At 42.5% G+C, this 18681-nt stretch overlaps 1 protein-coding gene and 1 long non-coding RNA gene across 2 annotated transcripts in view; one reads left to right on the top strand and one right to left on the bottom strand.

Moving 5' to 3' along the window:
- The window catches only part of LOC149450295 (uncharacterized), a 1099640-nt gene that overhangs the window by 186750 nt on the left and 894209 nt on the right, over positions 1–18681 (top strand). The window lies entirely within an intron of this gene.
- The window catches only part of LOC149450309 (cytochrome P450 2C20-like), a 54752-nt gene that overhangs the window by 794 nt on the left and 35277 nt on the right, over positions 1–18681 (bottom strand). The window contains exons 6-9 of the mRNA XM_089692032.1: positions 18336–18509; positions 11289–11430; positions 5581–5768; positions 4927–5068 (exon numbers count right to left, since the gene is read on the bottom strand). Of these exons, the coding sequence (XP_089548158.1) occupies positions 4927–5068; positions 5581–5768; positions 11289–11430; positions 18336–18509 (646 nt within the window). The remainder of the gene's footprint in view (positions 1–4926; positions 5069–5580; positions 5769–11288; positions 11431–18335; positions 18510–18681) is intronic.

Genomic DNA, 18681 nt, shown 5'->3' with positions numbered 1-18681 from the left:
TTTGCTCATCTCAGATTAGTAACACATATTATAATGACACGAATTGTAAATACAATATTTGTTAGAAATAATGTGCACAAGGTTATAGATCAATGCAGAACAAGAACTGAGGAGGGAATCCCTGGATTAATGTAGGGATTCACCAATCCAATAGTTTGTAAACTGTTGGAGGGGATGATAAGGGACCATATTCAAGAATTTGCTGATGAAAAAAATGTATCATTAGCGGTAACCAGCATGGCTTTATGAAAGATTATTCTTGCCAGACCAACCTGTTAACATTCTATGAGGAAGTGAGCTGTAATCTGCATAAAGGAAAGCCGGTGGATGTAGTGTATCTAGATTTCACCAAAGCGTTTGACACGATACCCTATAAACGCTTAATGTACAAATTGAGGTCTCCTGGCATCAACAATAGTGTATATACCTGGAGAGAAAGTTAGTTGCAGGGGCAATGCAAAGGGTGGTGATAAACAGCGTAACTTCTGAATAGTCAGGAGTTGTGAGTGGGGTGCCCCAGGGCTCTGTCCCGGGACCAATTCTGTTTAACTTGTTTATAAATGATATAGAGATTAGTATATATACACTATATTACCAAAAGAATTGACACCTTTCCAAATCATTGGATTCAAGTGTTCCAATCACCTCCATGGCCACAGGTGTACAAAATGAAGCCCCTAGGCATGCAGACTGCTTCTACAAATATTTGTGAAAGAATGGGTCTCTCTCAGGAGCTCAGTGACTCCAAGCGTGGTCCCGTGATAGGTTGCCACCTGTGCAATAAGTCCATCCATGACATTTCCTGGCTACTAAATATTCCACGCTCAGCTGTTAGTGGTATTATAACAAATTGGAAGTAACTGGGAACAACAGCAACTCAGCCACCAAGTTTTAAGTCATGTAAAATGACAGAGCGGGTCAGCACATGCTAAAGCGCACAGTGCGCAGAAGTCGCCAACTATCTGCAGAGTCAATAGTTAAAGACCTCCAAACTTCATGTGGCCTTTCAGATTAGCACAACAGTGCATAGAGAGCTTCATGGAATGGGTTTCCATGGCCAAGCAGCTGCATCTAAGTGCAGATGCAGTGGTATAAAGCATACCGCCACTGCACTCTCGAGCAGTGGAGACGTGTTCTCTGGAGTGACCAATCATGCTACTCTGTCTGGAAATCTGATGGACATGTCTGGGTTTGGTGGTTGACAAGAGAACAGTAGTTGCCTAACAGCATTGTGTCAAGTGTAAAGTTTGGTGGAGTGGAGGTTATGGTGTGGAGCTGTTTTTTAAGGGTTGGCCTCTTAGTTCCAGTGAAGGGAACTCTTAAGGCTTTAGCATACCAAGACATTTTAGATAATTTCATGCTCCCAATTTTGTGGGAAGAGTTTGGGGATGGCCCCATCCTGTTCCAAAATGACTGCGCACCAGTGCACAAAGTAAGGTCCATAAAGACATGGATGAGTGAGTTTGGGGTGGAGGAACTTGACTGTCCTGCACAGAGTTCTGACCTCAACACCACAGAACACCTTTGGGATGAATTAGAGCGGAGACTGCGAGCCAGGCCTCCTCCCCCGACATCAGTACCTGACCTGACAAATGTGCTTCTGGAAGAATGGTCCAACCTTTCCATAGACACCCTCCTAAACCTTGTGGACGGCCTTCCCAGAAGAGTTGAAGCTGTTATAGCTGCAAAGGTTGGGCCAACTTAATATTGAACCCTACGGACTAAGACTGGGGGGACATTAAAGTTTATGTGCGTGGAAAGGCAGGTGGCCCAATACTTTTGGCAATATAGTGTATTTTTCAGTGTGTTCACATATAGTCTTTTTGAAGAATTCTCATTTTTAGTCCTGTGTTCATGGATGCCAATATTCCCTCCAAGTCTAAGTCCTAGAGAACAGCCTCATCCTTGGAAAATTTGCTCTACTTAAGTTGAGTGTTTTTATCTTTCCAGTATGTGCTCGTTGTTTACAACTAACATTAAATTAAATCATGTTATGGTCACTGCTACCCAGATTTTCTTTTATATGAACATTAGTAATAAGCTCTGTATGGGTTCAGATTACCAGGTCCAGCAGAGCATCATTCCTAGTTGGGGACTTTATGAATTGTACCATAAAATTGTCTTGTAATAAGTTTAAAACATTTTTGCCCTTTAAATGTTCCTGCAGTGCCATTACTCCATTTAATTTCTGTGTAGTTAAAATCCCCCATTATTATCACTGTCGCAGCCCTTTCTATCTAGGCAAGGAGCTGAGTCTCCGCCTATAAAAAACTCTGATTACCTTTGTAGTACGCACCCCCATGTGCAGTTCCACCCATAATGCTTCAGCCTCATCACACTTTCCATCAACTAGGTCCTCTTTCACACTCAGTCTGAGATCACTTCTCACATAGAGACAGACACCACCACCTTTCCTATTTACCCTGTCTCTCCGAAAGAGAACATAGCCAGGAATATTAATGGCCCAGTCATGTGAAGAATGAAACCAAGATTCAGCAATACCAATTCATTCATAGTTCTTTTTGTGCACCAACACTTCCAACTCACCTATTTTACTTGGCAGACCTCTGGTATTGGTGAACACACACTTGAATTCATTGTCACATTTTGCACACGCATTTTGCATATTTTTTATCTTAGTACAAATAGTACCATTTCCAATGGTTGTTTGTAACATGGGAACCTCTTTATCACCTGCCATAGCCCTCCTCCTATCTTTACCCATTCCACCCACCAATAGGGACTGACCCCTGTCAGACCTGTCTGCCCCATTGTAATCTAATTCTCCCTCCCCCCTCAATCCTAGTTTAAATACTCCTCCAGCCTTCTCATAAACCAACCTCTGCCCTAGCACAGCAGACCCCCTCCATTTAGGTGCAAACCACCTTTAGCAGATAGGTTGTACCCAAATGACAGTTCAGCCCAGTGCTCTAGACACCCAAATCGTTCCCTCTTTCACCAGGTCTTTAGCCATGCATTTAGTTCTCTAATCTCCCCGTTTTTCCTGTGTTGCGCATGGCACGGGTAATATTTCATAGAATATCACCTTGGAGGTCCTTCCTTTCAACTTGCAGTCTAGTTTTTTTTATTAAATTGATTCTTAAGCCTCCACCTTCCATGTATTTGGTCATTGGTTCCAACACGGACCAAGACAGCTGGGTCATGCCCAGCCCCTCCCAGTAATTCATCAACCTGGTCCAATACATGCCGAACCCTGGCACCAGAGAGACAGCAAACCATTCAGCTGAGGTGATCCTGGCAATAAATTATTCTATGAGTCTTTTGGATTATAGAATCTCCTATTAGCACCAAATGTCTAAGAAAAATTATAGGCAACAGGATGACATCATTTCCTGGATGAGAAATAGAAGACCTGGGTTGGGCTCTATGACTGAATTTTAGTGCCTTTTTTTTTCGGTCTTGACTGAAGTGTTTATTCCTTGTCTGGCTCCTTGTCTGTTCAGGACAATGTAATAGGTCTGTTTAAAGCCCATATCCCAACAATCTGATATCCATCTTCACAATCCTCCTTCTGTTGGTCACAAAATACCCAGTGCTTCCAAGTATGAAGAAGACATGATCCACACCTGTGATGCAGTCCTTGGGACTAGTGACTAATAACTAGGCCCGAACACTGTCACATGGTTGAGGGATGACATCAGCATCCCATGTAAGCTCCAACAATGGATATTCTGCAGGATGAATGACAGTGGAAGGACTGGCAATGTAGCACTGTGAAGGTGGTAAGGGGGAAGTATAAGGTGGTTGAGGGAGTCTCTTTTCCCTAAGTGGGCAAGGCAACAAGGTCTCTTTAAAAACAAGGCTTGACAACATTTGCTTAGAATCTAGAAGCTAGCTAAAAAAGTTAGGAGTCAAGTTTTTTTAGCGTAACATGGGTTGTCAGCGCCCGCGACTTCACACAATGCAATTTGCCTGGTGACAATCACAGCAAAACTGCACCACGTTGTAGGCCCTATTGAAAATAATGGCACCTGAACCTGCATTTTGCTATCACAACAATTTTGCTGCGATCCTAAAACTCCCAGCTGTGAATAGAGGCTCCCTAGTTCACACATTTTGTACGCGATTCTGGACCGGTTCTGAAACTCACAGGTTCGCATGTCAGGCTAGATTTTTGTGTTCCTATTGAGGTAGTTCACAAAGATACGATCCACACGCATTGTATTTTGAGTGCCATCAAGTGTAAGATATAAGTGTTCACATAGGAATGCTATTGACAGGAGTTTTTGCGCTGAAGTCTATGGGGAGTGACTTCCAGCTGAAGCCTATGGGGCACGACTTCCAGCTGAAGCCTATAGGGCGCAACTGCCTGCTGAAGCCTATGGGGCGCGACTTTCTGCAGAAGCCTATGGGGCTCGACTTCCCGCAGAAGCCTAGGAGACGCAACTTTTCGCGAAAGCCTATGGGGCATGACTTTCCACAGAAGCCTATGGGGCGTGACTTTCCATGAAAGCCCATGGGGTGCGACTTCCCACTGAAGTCTATGGGGCGCGACTTCCCCTTTGAAATCTATGGGAGGCAGTATGTGAAGCCAGGTGCCAGTAGGCAATTTCTAGTAGCCATGGTGAACTGGCGCCTGGGATTTGTCGAGCTCTGCTTTAAAAACTCTACAAGAAGCAGGGGCGGACTGACAACTCATGGGGCCCCCGGGCAATAGGAGATCATGGGGCCCCTGTGTCCTTGCTCAAACGCAAAAAAGCCTATGAAAAAGGGGCCAGGGGCATCTCATGGGGCCCCCTACTGACCCCGGGCTCTCGGGCAGTGCCCGATTTTCCAAATAGTCCGCCCCTGACAAGAAGTCAGATCTTCAGACACTTGTGTGATATATTTCTATGTATTTCAGTGAAGAAATTGTTTACTTTACCCCAGCCTGGCACTGACAGAATAATGTTATGGATTTCTTACCGGCTGAGAATGGCATGAAGGCCACCCGATTGCGGAACTGGCCCTCCTCATCCAGGAAGTGTCCAGGATTGAACCTTTCTGGTGTGTCCCATTGAGAGGGGTCATTAAGCACCGATGTCAGGAATGGGATGATGATGGCGCCCTGGTAAAGGAGAGACTCACTATTATACATGAGAACAATCACATTATACATTGTACAAGCTCAATGCCAATTAAATCATGTGAATGTCTGGGTGAAAATGTAACTTATTTATCTAGCAGTAAATGTTGGAATAATGAGGAAGAGTATAGTAACGAGGAGTATTAGGTGCCCGAACAGGAAGAGGATTGTTTTTCATAAGCTTTTCTACACAACAGTAGAATACATTCTGCTAACATAAAATATTAATAGAAAAACTCAGAATGAACCAGCTGCATGATATAATAATAATTGGCCAAGTGCAGTACAAGTAAGTGGTCATTTTTCTGGCAGGCAGAAATACATCATTTGCCTACTCCTGTACGCCTGCTCCCATACCCTACAACTTTCCTCCTCCATACAGAATTTATTGATTTTAGTTGCCTTTTTATTTTTAGCTGTGTCACATCACTATTTTCCTTATTATTTGCACTCTCTTGCATAAACACGGGCTGACGTATATCACAGTCGTATACCTTCGGGATGATATATCCACGGAACTTGATATCATTGGTCACGGCATGGAAGAGAGCAGTTGGTGCCAAATCTAGAACTCTCTGTATTTCATGGATGACGGCATTGGTGTACAGCAGTTGAGGTCTGTCTTCAATTCCAGGTAGACGCAATGACTGTATCACCTCATCAATTTCCTGTTGAACCTTTGCTGAAATATAAAAAGGAGGTGGCTGTGAGTTCCTAAAAACATCTAGGAAATTGGTAGACATTTTGAAAAAAAAAACAAACAAACTGCACAGAGCTGCAGGAGATGGCTGGTTCTTTGATAGCTTCATGGAGACAACTGATGGAGTTGAGTGTTGCAAAGTACTGGGCAACTGTATAGGATAAGTGCTACTCATCCGTAATCACCCAACATTGCAATAGTGTGCTCCCCTTCTTTCTCAAGGCTTCAGCTAGTACTGGCAAGCATTGGACAACAAACTCCATGCTCTATTCATGTGCATGGCAACACTTCGATCTATCAGTTGTCTCCATGCAGCCATCAAATAACTAGTCGTCTCTTGCAGCGCTGTGCACTTGTTAGCCACGTAGTGGTCAATGAAGAATGTGACCAGTGGGTTCCATGAGACATGTAGGTATAAAGAACATTTTTTTAGGTTCTTAATCTTCACTTAAATGGTTCACTAAAGAGGTATGTAGGATAGAAAGAGAGAAAAAAAATCAGCATATAGGAGAAACAGGAGATGTAGCTGATAGAGAAGTGTATAAAAATAGCCAAAAGAAAGCCAAACACATTATCAGAGCTGCCAAGGTACAGAAAGAGGAGGAATTGGCCAAACCTATTAAGTTGGAGATAAAACCTTTTTTAGGTACTTCAGCGATGGAAGGAAAAATTTACAATGGGATCCCTAAAATGAGAACTGGGCACAACACTTACAGTTGTGTTCAAAATAATAGCAGTGTGTTGAAAAAAGTGAATAACGCTCAAAATCCTTCTAATAGCTTTTATTTCCATCCACACAAATGCATTGGGAACACGACACATTCTATTCCAAATCAAAACATGAAGAAAAAATACATCAAATTTGTGTTGTTCCTGTAAAAAAATTGAAGAAAAGTGAATATTAGACGGTTCAAAAAAATCGCAGTGTTTGTATTCTTCTTTACAAACTCAAACATTCACTATATAAACTGAAAAATGTTTGAAGATTTTGCTTTCCTTTGAATGACTTCATGAATATTTGGTTGTAGTCGCACTGTTTCTGAGAACTGCTGTACATCTGTGTTGCATGGAGTCACCCAACTTCTGGCCCCTGTGATCAGGTATTCCAGCCCAGGATGATTGGACCACATTCCACAGTTCTTCTCTATTTCTTGGTTTTGCCTCAGAAACGGCATTTTTGATGTCACCCCACAAGTTTTCTATTGGATTAAGATCCGGGGATTGGGCTGGCCATGCCATAAAGTCCATCTTTTGGGTCTGGAACCAAGATGTTGCACGTTTACTGGTGTGTTTGGGGTCGTTGTCTTGTTGGAACACCCATTTCAAGGGCATTTCCTCTTCAGCATAAGGCAGCATGACCTCTTCAAGTATTCTGATGTATTCAAACTGATCCATGATCCCTGGTATGCGATAAATAGGCCCAACACTGTAGTATGAGAAACATCCCCATATCATGATGCTTGCACCACCATGCTTCACTGTCTTCACAGTGTACTGTGGCTTGAATTCAGTGTTTGGGGGTCGTCTGACAAACTGTCCCCGCCCACTAGACCCAAAAAGAACAATCTTACTTTCATCAGTCCACAAAATTTCTCTTTAGGCCAGTCAATGTGCTCTTTGGCAAATTGTAACCTCTTCAGCACGTCTTTTTTCCAACAGTGGGACTTTGCGGGGACTTCTTGCAGATAGCTTGGCTTCACATAGGCGTCTTCTAATTGTAACAGTCCTCACAGGGAACGTCACACCTTCTTTCATCTTCCTGGAGCTGATTGTTGGCTGAGTCCGCGCCGTTTTGGCTATTCTTCTATCCATTCCAATGGTACTTTTTTGCTTTCTTCCACATCTTTCAGGTTTTGGTTGCCATTTTAAAGCATTTGCGATCATTTTAGTTGAGCAGCCGATCATTTTCTGCACTTCTTTATATGTTTTCCCCTCTCCAATCAACTTTTTAATCAAGGTACGCTGTTCTTCTGAACAATATCTGGAACGACCCATTTTCCTCAGAATTTCAGAGAGAAATGCACTGTAACCAGCATGTACAACATTTGCTGCCTTCCTTCCTTAAATAAGGTCAATATTTGCCACCTGTTTTTCAAAGAATGAATGACCTCACTAATAGAACTCCACACTGCTATTATTTTGAACACGCCCCTTTCAATGAGTGATTCAATGACACAGAATCAGCAGCATGCATGTCATGACTGTTGGGTCTGTTGGATTTCTATTACTCTACTACACCTGCTAGGAAATTATTTGCCATGTAGAAATATCATTTCTACTAAAAACAGTGATTGATCCGGTTAGTGATGTCTGACTGCTATTATTTTGAACACAACTGTATGTTCAGTGAGGCCTGGATGTAGCAAACCATTTAAACAATTACTTCTGTTCAGTCTTCCCAGTCAGAAATCATATTAGTTCTTAGTCCTCATGCACACGGGACGTTTTTATAGCGGCTGTTTGTGGCTTTTGGAGTTTTTTATCTACAGCTGGTGAACTGCCCAGCATGTTATCCTAGGTATCTATGCACACATAGGTTTTAATCAGCATTTTTTGGCTGAAACCCCCCCTCAGAATTAGTGGGTTTCTAGAGGATTTTGTTTAGCTGTAAAAACACTCTAACGTGGCAAAGCTGTGTTTTTGGACCTTTTTTTTAGCAAAAAATATTTTTTTCTGTGTAAAAAAAATGGTAAAAATTGCTAAACGTGGAAAAATGCAGCTAAACGCTAATGCAAAAACATTACAAAAAACGCTGAAAAACAATTTTACACAGCTAACGCTGCCAGAGTTATTACACTGCCCAGTGTGCATGGGGCCTCATAATGATGGTTCATTTTTAGGATTTCTGGAGACAGAGGTAGCAGAGGAACTGGCTCGGTTTGAGCTTAATAAAGCAATGGGCCGTGATGGATCATCCCAGAGTTCTGAGAGAACTTTGAGGTCTAGTTGCTGAACCATTAATGGATCTATTTAATCAATCTCTTCTATCAGGAAAAGTTCCCCAAGACTGGCAGACAGTTAATATTGTACCTATCCACAAGAAGGGCAGCGAGGTACAAGGTGGCAATTACAGGCCAGTGAGTTTAACATCGGTACTAGTCAAGTTAATGGAATCACTCCTGAAAAGAAGGATCAATGATCACTTACAAACACACAACTTGCTGGACCCAAAGCAGCATGGCTTTACTGATGGCAGATCATATCAGACTAATCTAACTTTTTTTTTTACTATATTACCAATATGCTGTGGACACAGCCTACCCTAGCTAAGCATTTGATACAGTTCCGCATAATGATCTAAGACAAATGTTGTGCTTATCCATTGGTGGTTCAGTGAATACACATGTAGTACCCTCCTAGTTGGCTAGGGGGAGCTAGTTAGGTTTTTTAGTTAGAAAAGCTGAGCAGCAGCCTGGGTGATAGTCAGCTGGGTCAAATGTAGGTCAGGGCTGAGAGGCTCTGCAGATCACTTCCTTGATGCCTCCCCCTGCTCTAGAATTTTGGAGAAGATTCTAAAAGCAGTGAGCAGGAATGAGGAGGGGCTGATCTGCCTACTCAAGGGACTCTGGACAGTCCCCAAGCAGGAGGCTTGGCATGGGTCCAGCCCTTAAGTGTGACTGAGCCTACTCAGCAGCAGCAGAGTTCGGGTGGAAGATGTGAGGAAGCCCACATTGAAGGGGCCTACCTACAGGCAAGAAGATGGAAAGGAGGATCGCTCATCCTCACTGGCCCCCAAAGCAAGCACCACCTGTACAGCCAGGAAAGGAGTCGGCCAGCAGAAGACCTAAAGGCAGCCAACTACCTACACCAGCTCACAGGAGAGTGACTGAGTGAGTAATCCTACACCTCCCGGGCCAGTTAAGGGGAAGAGAGCACTCTGGTGGGAAACCTCATTAGCGCCGTACCGGGGATTGTTCAACTTACTGTGGCAAGCAGTGGACCCCCTTGCCCAGGGATTCCCTCAGGCAGCTGGATAAGAGAATGATTTATCGTGGGTCTTTGGTGGTATACCAGAGAGGCTGGAGAGCTCTCCAAATACTTATGTACATTTTCTTTTAGTTTTTATTTTTAATAAATTGCAAAGATTTCAAAACAAACTTCTTTCATGTTGTCATTATGGGGTATTGTTTGTAGAATGTTGAGGAAAAAAATTTATTGAATCCATTTTGGAATCAGTTTGTAACATAACAAAATGTGGCAAAAGTTAAGCGCTGGGAATACTTTCTGGATGCATTGTAGTGCTACACACAACTGGCTAAAGGATAGATACCAGAGTGTGGTTGTAAATAGAGTTCATTCAGAACAGAGACCACTCACTACTGGTGTAGAACAAGGCTCTGTACTAGGTGCTGTTCTATTAAATCTATACAGTATATAGGTAATATAACTAGAGGATTGGTGGGTCAGCTGTATCTGTTTGCTGATGATATCCCTGAAGGCCCTGATTCCTCTGTATAGATATTTATATCACTAGAGGGATCACCAGCAGGAGGAAGGAGGTCCTGATTCCCCTATATAGACCTTTATATCACTAGAGGGGTCACCAGGAGGAGGAAGGAGGTCCTGATTCCCCTATATAGATCTTTATATCACTAGAGGGGTCTCCAGCAGGAGGAAGGAGGTCCTGATTCCTCTGTATAGATATTTATATCACTAGACGGGTCACCAGCAGGAGGAAGGAGGTCCTGATTCCTCTATATACTGTAGATCTTTATATCACTAGAGAGGTCACCAGGGGGACGAAGGAAGTCCTGATTCCTCTGTATAGATCTTTATATCACTAGAGGGGTCACCAGCAGGAGGAAGGAGGTCCTGATTCCCCTATATAGACCTTTAGTTAGACCTCATATAGAGTGCTGTATCCAATTCTGGAGACCTCACTTACAAAAAGATATTGATAAGAGATCCAGAGACGGGGAACCAATATGGTGAAAGATCTGAGGCATAAATCATATCAGGAGAGGAACTTCATATGTATAGTCTGAATCATTTAAATACAGCAATTGGTTGAATAAGGTTCAGGAGGGCAGGATTATAAATATGAAGAACACGGGGACACGACCTCAAACTAGATGTGGGAAGATTCAAAACTAACCTTAGAAAGAATCTTTTTACCAAAAGAGTAGTTGATACTTGGAATAGACTTCCAGCAAAGGTAGGAAGTTAGCCAACCACAAGTCAATTCAAACATGCTTGGTACAGTCCTAGATCTATACTCAGATTAAAAAATTATATAAAAAACAAAAAAAATCCAAAACATGTATAAACTTAAACAAAATGGGGCTGACTTGATGGACCACTTGATCCTTTTTTTTTCTGCTTTTCTATGTTTCTGTGTCTTTTCGGAGCACTGCCTGGGTTAACATTATCAACTCAAAAGTTGAACTGCAGCCATTTTATTCTTTGTGGTGAAGTGTTGGATGAAGTGGGTGAGGGTTGGAATATCTGACAGACAAACATAAGAGATCATATTGAATTCTGCGAGGGTATTATTGATCTTACCCTGGACATCAGAATAGTGAGCCAAGAAGATCAGGCAGAATGTCAGGGTGGTAGCGGTGGTGTCAGAACCTGCTGCTAACAGACCCACCGCCATGGCCATCAGGCTGTCATCACAAAAATCTGGGTCCTTTTCATTCTCCACCTGAGAAGACAGAAGGGGGAACAACATCAGGAGGCATAAACAACACGAATGAGTCACATACTACAGCAGGTTGCCATGGCATGACAGTATAACATATACACACACTATATAATTTTTCTAAGTACCATGCAAAAATAATATTTCATATATAAATCCGAACAGGTAAGTATTAAAAAAATAATATTAATTAAAAAAAATAAAATAAATATATATATATATATATATATATATATATATATATATAGTAGAGTAAGTATATATAATTTATTTTTTTTTTAAATACTTACCTGTTCGGATTTCTTTACGTTGAGAAACTGTGCCCTGCTATAGCTCATGTGCCTGGGTCTTTATGGCATGCCGATGTTCCTTCAGTGAGGGACAAGGAAACATAAAACCCACAAGTGTGTCTGCAGTTCTTTAAACTGAGCAAATAAAGGTCTCACTACCCACCAGCCAACTACATAAAATTGATCAATTTTTATTTTTTTGTAGTGTTTTATAAAAAAAATTGTCAATAAAGTTGTAGGAGAGGAAAGGGAAGGCAATATGCTGTGGTAAGGAAAGGGAATAGAGGGGGAGAATTAGAAGAGAAGATAATTAGATGAAGGGGGGGATAAAGAAATAGGATGATGAGAAGAAAAGAAATAAGAGGAGAGTAGGGGAGATGGGAGAGGAGGGGAAAGAAGAGGAGAGGTAAGTGTTGGAATACAGTGTTCCTGTATTTTGTGCAACAACTACATCAGTATTCACTAGAGATATATTCTTCAACCAGCAGATGGCAGTGTTTTTAAGTTTTTAGCTGCATCCATGGTATGTTTTGTGCAACATAATAAAAGAAAATGACCAGTCACACAGCTGTAACAAAGTTTTCATTTGCAAATCTGACAAACCAGAACTACCAATCTTGGAAATTCAATATGAAAATGCTGCTAATAAGAGATGGTACAGTCTTTGCCAAAAATATTGGCACCCCCCATTTCTGTCAGATAATGCACCACTTCGTCCAGAAATGTGTTGCAATCATAAATGTTGCGGCATTCTCATGTTCACTTTTTTGTGTCATACCAATACAAGTAAAGAAATAGAGAAACAAAAAGCCAAATCTACAACATTCCACACAAAACTCCAAAAATGGACTGGACAAAAATATTGGCACATTCTTAAAACTAAGAAATAATTGCATCCTAAGTTTGTGATGCTCCTGTAATTTGTAGTTAAACTCATCTGTATCAATGACCAGGCGCTGACAATATAGAAATCACATTTGCAACCAGTTAAAATGGTGAAAAATGGCCTCCACCTTTCTGTTGTGTGTCTCTGTGCCAAATGGAGCATAAAGAAGAGAAAGAGCAGAGAATTTGAGAACAAAAATTGTGGAAAAGCATGGACAACCTCAAGGTTACAAGTCCATCTCCAGAGATCTTAATGTTCCTGTATCCATTGTCAAGTTTACAGCCCATGGCACTGTATCTAATCTCCCTGGACATAGACATGGACAGAAGAGAAAAATTGATCAAAGATTGCAACAAAGAATTGTTTGACTGGTGGATAAAGAACCTTGATCAACTTCCAGGGTACAACTGTTACAGCTCTCACTATATGTTGCTATCTGAATGAAAAGGAAAACTATGGTAGGAGACCCAGGAGGACCCCACTGTGGACACAAACATATAAAATCCAGATTGGAAGCCAAAATCCTTTTAGTAGAATGTGCTGTGGACAAACAAAATTCCAGCTTTTTGGTAAAGCCCATCATTCTACAGTTTTCAGAAAAACCAATGAGACCTTTAAAGAAAGGAATGCAGTCCCTCCAGTCACACATGGTGGGGGGTCATTGATGCTTTGGGGTTGCTTTGCTGCTTTAGGCACTAGATGTCTTGACCACGTGCATGGTATTTTGAAATCTGAAGACTACCAAAGAATTCTAGGGTACAATGTATGGCCCAGTGTCAGAAAGTTGGGTCTCCGTCAGAGGTCATGGGTCTTCCAGCAGGACAATGACCCAAAGCATACGTCATAAAGCACAGAAAAGGTTTCAGACAAATTGCTGGAGAGGACTAAACTGGCCAGCAATGAGTTCAGATCTCATTCCCATAGAGCTCCTGTGGAGAGATCGCAGAACAGCAGTTGGGAAAAGGAACTCTTCCAATCTGAGAGAACTGGAGCAGTTGGAGAAAGAAGGGCGCTCCAAAATTCCAGTAGAGAGGTGGAAGAAACTCATTGATGGTTACAGGAAGCCATTCATTTCAGTTATTTTTTTTCCCAAGGGATGTGCTACCAAATATTAAATGGAGAGTGCCAAAAATGTTGTCCAGTCCATTTTTGGAGTTTTGCGTGGAATGTGTCAGATTTGGCTTTTTGTTTCTCCACTTTTTTATATCATACCAAATACAAACAAAAGAAACATGAGAACGCCAAAACATTTGTAATTGCAACACTTTTCTGTGTGAAGTGGTGCATTATCTGACAAATGCAGGACGGGACAATATTTTTGGCCATGACTATGTGGAAAAGTATACAATTAAGTCAGGCCATAACACCCTTCAGGAGGAGTGGATAGAGACAGATCAGAAAGCTCAGAGTACAATGTCTCTTAAATATATGTATGATTTGATCATCTTCTACGCCAAGTATGAAACTGCTAAAGAAATGTGGGAAGGATTACAAAAGCTGCATGAAAGAGCTAATCTCAGCAATACATTGTTTTTGATCATACCAAACCAAGATGATGAAAAGTCAGGACATGCAGGATTACATAAGGCACACCATGGAAATGGTTTAACGCCTGTGAGGTATTGGAGAAGAAATAAAGATTTTCATATCACAGAACTATCACTTTTAGAGGTTTACCAGAAAAGTTATGAAACGCTTGTCACAGCACTTTATGCATATCCAAATAATGGACAGACAATGGAAAGTGTAAGGGCAAGCTGGTGGATGAATATAAGTGCAAAACAGCATTAATAGTAACGGTGCTTCTGTGGCAAAGTCTGCTTTAAAGATGAAAAATTGAAATAAAAAAACAGTAACATGCAACAAGAAACACTTGATTGATAGTCAGAAGGTTAAATTTGGGTCAGGAGATGAGGCTCTGCTGACCAGCCTTCTGGAATTTCCCCCGCTCTAGATCTTTGGAGATGGATCTGAAAAGTGGCTGGTTTGTACTCTTAGGTGATCCTGGCTAATCCCCAACAGGAGGCTTGGCAAGGGGCCAGGGCAACCCTTTAATGTGATTGAGCCTGATCAGCAGCAGGAGAGTTCAGGTGGAAGAGAGAGAGAAGGATTTGAGGCTGGGGGGCAGGAAACTGAAGAGGCCCAGGTGGAAAAGGGCTCACCTGCAGACAGAGGACCTTGGAAGGTGGAAAACATTGGAATTCACCTGCCCCCTGAAAGAGGACCACCTGTGTGGCAGGAAATGAGCGGTCCAGCAGAAGACCTGGTAACAGCCATCGACCCTCCGGCAACACCGAAGAGGGACCAAGTGAGTAAATCTGAACCGCCTGAGCCAGTAAGGGAAAATGAGTACTCTAATGGGGAAATGGATTTGCTATATTACCCGGGACTGTTTCATACTGCAGTGGCAGGCAGTGGATCTCCTGCCCAGGGAGTCATCCAGTACAGCTGGATGAGGAGAGGAGACATCTGGGGTGGTACTACAGGAGATGCTGGCTAGCTCTCCAGAAGAGAAACTTTGCTGTAAAGACTTGTACATAGTTGCTAAGGAGTTTGTCCTCAGTTGCCATTCCTTGGGCATCCCATACACCCCTTTACGCCATCCAAGTTCTAAACCCTTCAATAAGAAAAACTTCAAAACAAAGCTCAAGGACTGGTTACTGTCGCCTACTGCAAGTCTGAATGAAGGAAAGGTGTGTTGCCTGGCTGTGCAGGGCTATAGGGGGACCCAAATATCTTGCAACTCCTAAGGGGTGGTGCTACACAGGCATGGTGTGTTTATTCACCTTGACCAGAGTAAAAACAGAAAAAAAATCACCATAGCTAATGGGCAAATAATGGAATCGGGACAGTAAAGTAAACCATCTCCTATTCCTTCTATTTCCCGGAGTATCCCTGCTCTAGAAACTAATCTTTTATCAGTGAAGAAGCTCACAAAACCAAAGCAATGTAGTGACCTTCCAAGATGACAGTTGTGCCATCACAAAAAGGGGGATATCTTACTTACAAAGGCTAAAATTACAGATGAACTATATCAACTGAAATGCAATGATGTGGTTAATACTACCACGGAGGATAAACATTCAAACTGCATTCACACATGGCACAGAGAAACTGGGCACAAAACTCCTGACATAATAAAGAAATTAACTGAGAATGGAAGTGGAATAAAAATTAGTCCACATGATCAAACAATGAAATGCACCAGCTGTATAAAAAGAAAAATGTAAGAAAGTGCCAAAGAAACTTGAACAACATTTGGATCACGTAAGCAACAAATTTGGCAAATTGCAGAATGTATTGTGCACAGACAATGGAGCTGAATATACAGGTGATAATACACAGACGATTCTCAGATTCTTAGTCCTTACATGCATTACACTTCACCTGCTTCAGCCCGAAGGCATAAAGAGAAGTCACTGTATAATTTGAGACGTCGCACATTCGCAGTCCATGAAAAGTCCCCGGGAAGCTCCACAGCAGGCCCTAAGATAGGGTTCCTGAGAAGGGCAGATTAAACAGGCATCAATCTACCCCTGTGACAGACTTCCATCACTGGCCACCACCTCTCCATCTCCTGAACTGGCTGCTTCTCCTTCCATGCATAGATGTTCATTCCCCATTAGCATTCACTGCAGGAGTGCACACTCATTCTCTTCTCATCAAGTGATCAGACCAGACATTGTTGAAAAAAAACAAAAAACTTGCTTTACTGAAAAAGGCATCTTTACATTGTATGCAGTGGTATCAATACAGTCCAGCAACAGAGTAGTTTTTTACATATTGATGGTTACTTAGAAGGTTTCTTTATTAACAAACACTTAACATTCAGTATTCTACTGGGAACATAAGCTGTGGCTTTGCCTATGGCAGTGGTGTACCACTGAATTATGACACCTCCCACTAGTAATGATTCAGCTTCTTCCTCCAGTCCCATGTTTGGGTCCCACCAAGGGTTACTCCACCGTGCTGAGGAGTGACTACATCTCTATGGTATGGGCTGTCACATGCTTTCCATAAAACCAAAAGTCCAAAAGGAACCAATTCCTTCCATCTATTTACCCTCTGACAGGAAATGACATAATCCCAAGGCCAACGCACCAGCGGTCACAGTTAACGCCAACAATTCTGGTTCGTAATTCCATAACTCACATTACAAATACAAACAGTTTGCATCTGTCTACAGTCCCCCCTGTTAAATGCAGTACGTCCCCATACTTATAATATGATGTTCATATACGTCAGTGAACATCAGGATACACAAGGAAACATGACGTTCCCATCAGTACTGTGACAAAGTCATCTAGCATCCAGGGCAAAAGATGCCAAACTGTGCCTCCGCTCCCCCCTTCATGATGTGCAAGCTTAGGAGATCCTACACCCAGCAGTCACTTTCTTGTCAAAATCCCTGCCACTGTCCCTACTCCTGTCACTGGCTCCCACAATGACACAGGGCAAACCCTTTAAACATCTGGAAACAAAGGGTGGTGTGAAAGCACTCAGGTGTTGGCTTGGGATCTGAGTGGGAAGCTTCCATGGTACCCTAACAAATAACCTCAGTTTATATAACATTGGTATATCTGGTAGGGTGGTGAGTATAGAACACCATAAAGAACCATTCAAAGCAATCCCCAAGATGTCATCCTCTCCACTATAACCTATTAAATTCACACCACCAGGGCTGGTGCCAGACTATTGTGTGCCTTAGGTAAAACCAGCGACTTGCACCGTCACAAACCCAACCCCACAAAAAAAATAAAAAATAAAAAAAAAAAAAACTTTAACTGTAGCTTTACTTCACCCTTCCTAGCACACATCCTCTTTTCCCTCAAATTTGTCACGCTGGCACAAATACTCTCCCTCAAATCCCCCCTCCTAGCACAAATTTGCCCCAAATCCCCTCTCCTTTCACAAATCCCCCCCAATCCCCTCTCCTAGCACAAATCCCCCCTAATCCCTCCTCCTAGTACAATCCCCCCTCCTAGCACAAATTCCCACCTCCCCAATGCCCTCTCCTATCACAAATTCCCCATCCCCTCTCCTATCACAAATCCCCCCCATCCCCTCTCCTATCACAAATCCCCCCATCCTCTCTCATCACAAATCCCCTCCATCCCCTCTCCTATCACAAATCCCCCCCTTAATCTCATCTCCTAACACAAACCCCCCCCATCCCCTCTCCTATAACAAATCCCCCCCCAATCTCATCTCCTAAAACAACCCCCCCCCATCCCCACTCCTAACACAAATCCCCCCCTTCCCCTCTCCTAACACAAATTCCTCCCCAAGCCCCCCCCCCTCCCTCAGAGCACAAATCTCCTCTCCCACTACCAAACCTCTTCCTTCAGTCCCCCCTACCTGCCCCAAATCCCTTCTCTAGCTAACACATCTCCAAATTACCCTTCCCAGCATAAAATCGTCCCACCTTACCCAAATCTCCCAGGTTCAGTGTCTATGGAAAGACCGGTCTGGGGTAGTACAACCACAATCTGGGGGATAGTGTAGCTCACCCCAGCAACCCCCTAGATCCAGCCATGGTGGAGAGTAAGGAAACCAGCAGCTGTGGCTGCACCATAGTCATCAGTGTTCCTAGGGGGCTGCCTAGTTTGCCTAGTAGTAGTACCAGCCCTGCACACCACCATTCTCCAGTTCAATTCAGATTGGCTGGTTTATGGTGATACGGCCAAAGCTAATCAAAGACTCTTCAAAAAGATAAGGTTCAGTGTATGTACCTCTTTCATCTTCAGCAGGAAATAATCAATCAAATCTCGGGGGGCCTCCATCTTTAGGGTGCGTTTGTGTTCCTCGATGTAATCTAGCACAAAGTTCTGCAGGTAGGAGTTTTCCTTAAAGGCAATTTTTTGTAATAATGGCAGCTTGAGCAGGAATGGGAAGACGTTGCAGAGCTGACCATAAGAAACACAAGGAGTAAACAAATGAAGAATTACAATGCATGTTGGTGCAAAATAACAATGCACATATGTACATCTCTGCAATAATGCACATTTTCCATGTTTTTTTAATAGATTTTGGGTTTACATATACTTTAAACTCTAAATCTAAACATTAAATCTAAAA

This window comes from Staurois parvus, unplaced genomic scaffold (assembly GCF_062004578.1).
Source record: "Staurois parvus isolate SC_StPar_1 unplaced genomic scaffold, SC_StPar_1.0 ptg000575l, whole genome shotgun sequence".
NCBI lineage: Eukaryota > Metazoa > Chordata > Amphibia > Anura > Ranidae > Staurois > Staurois parvus.
Note: the sequence above shows the minus strand (reverse complement) of the source record. Positions and strands in the feature narration are given on the sequence as shown.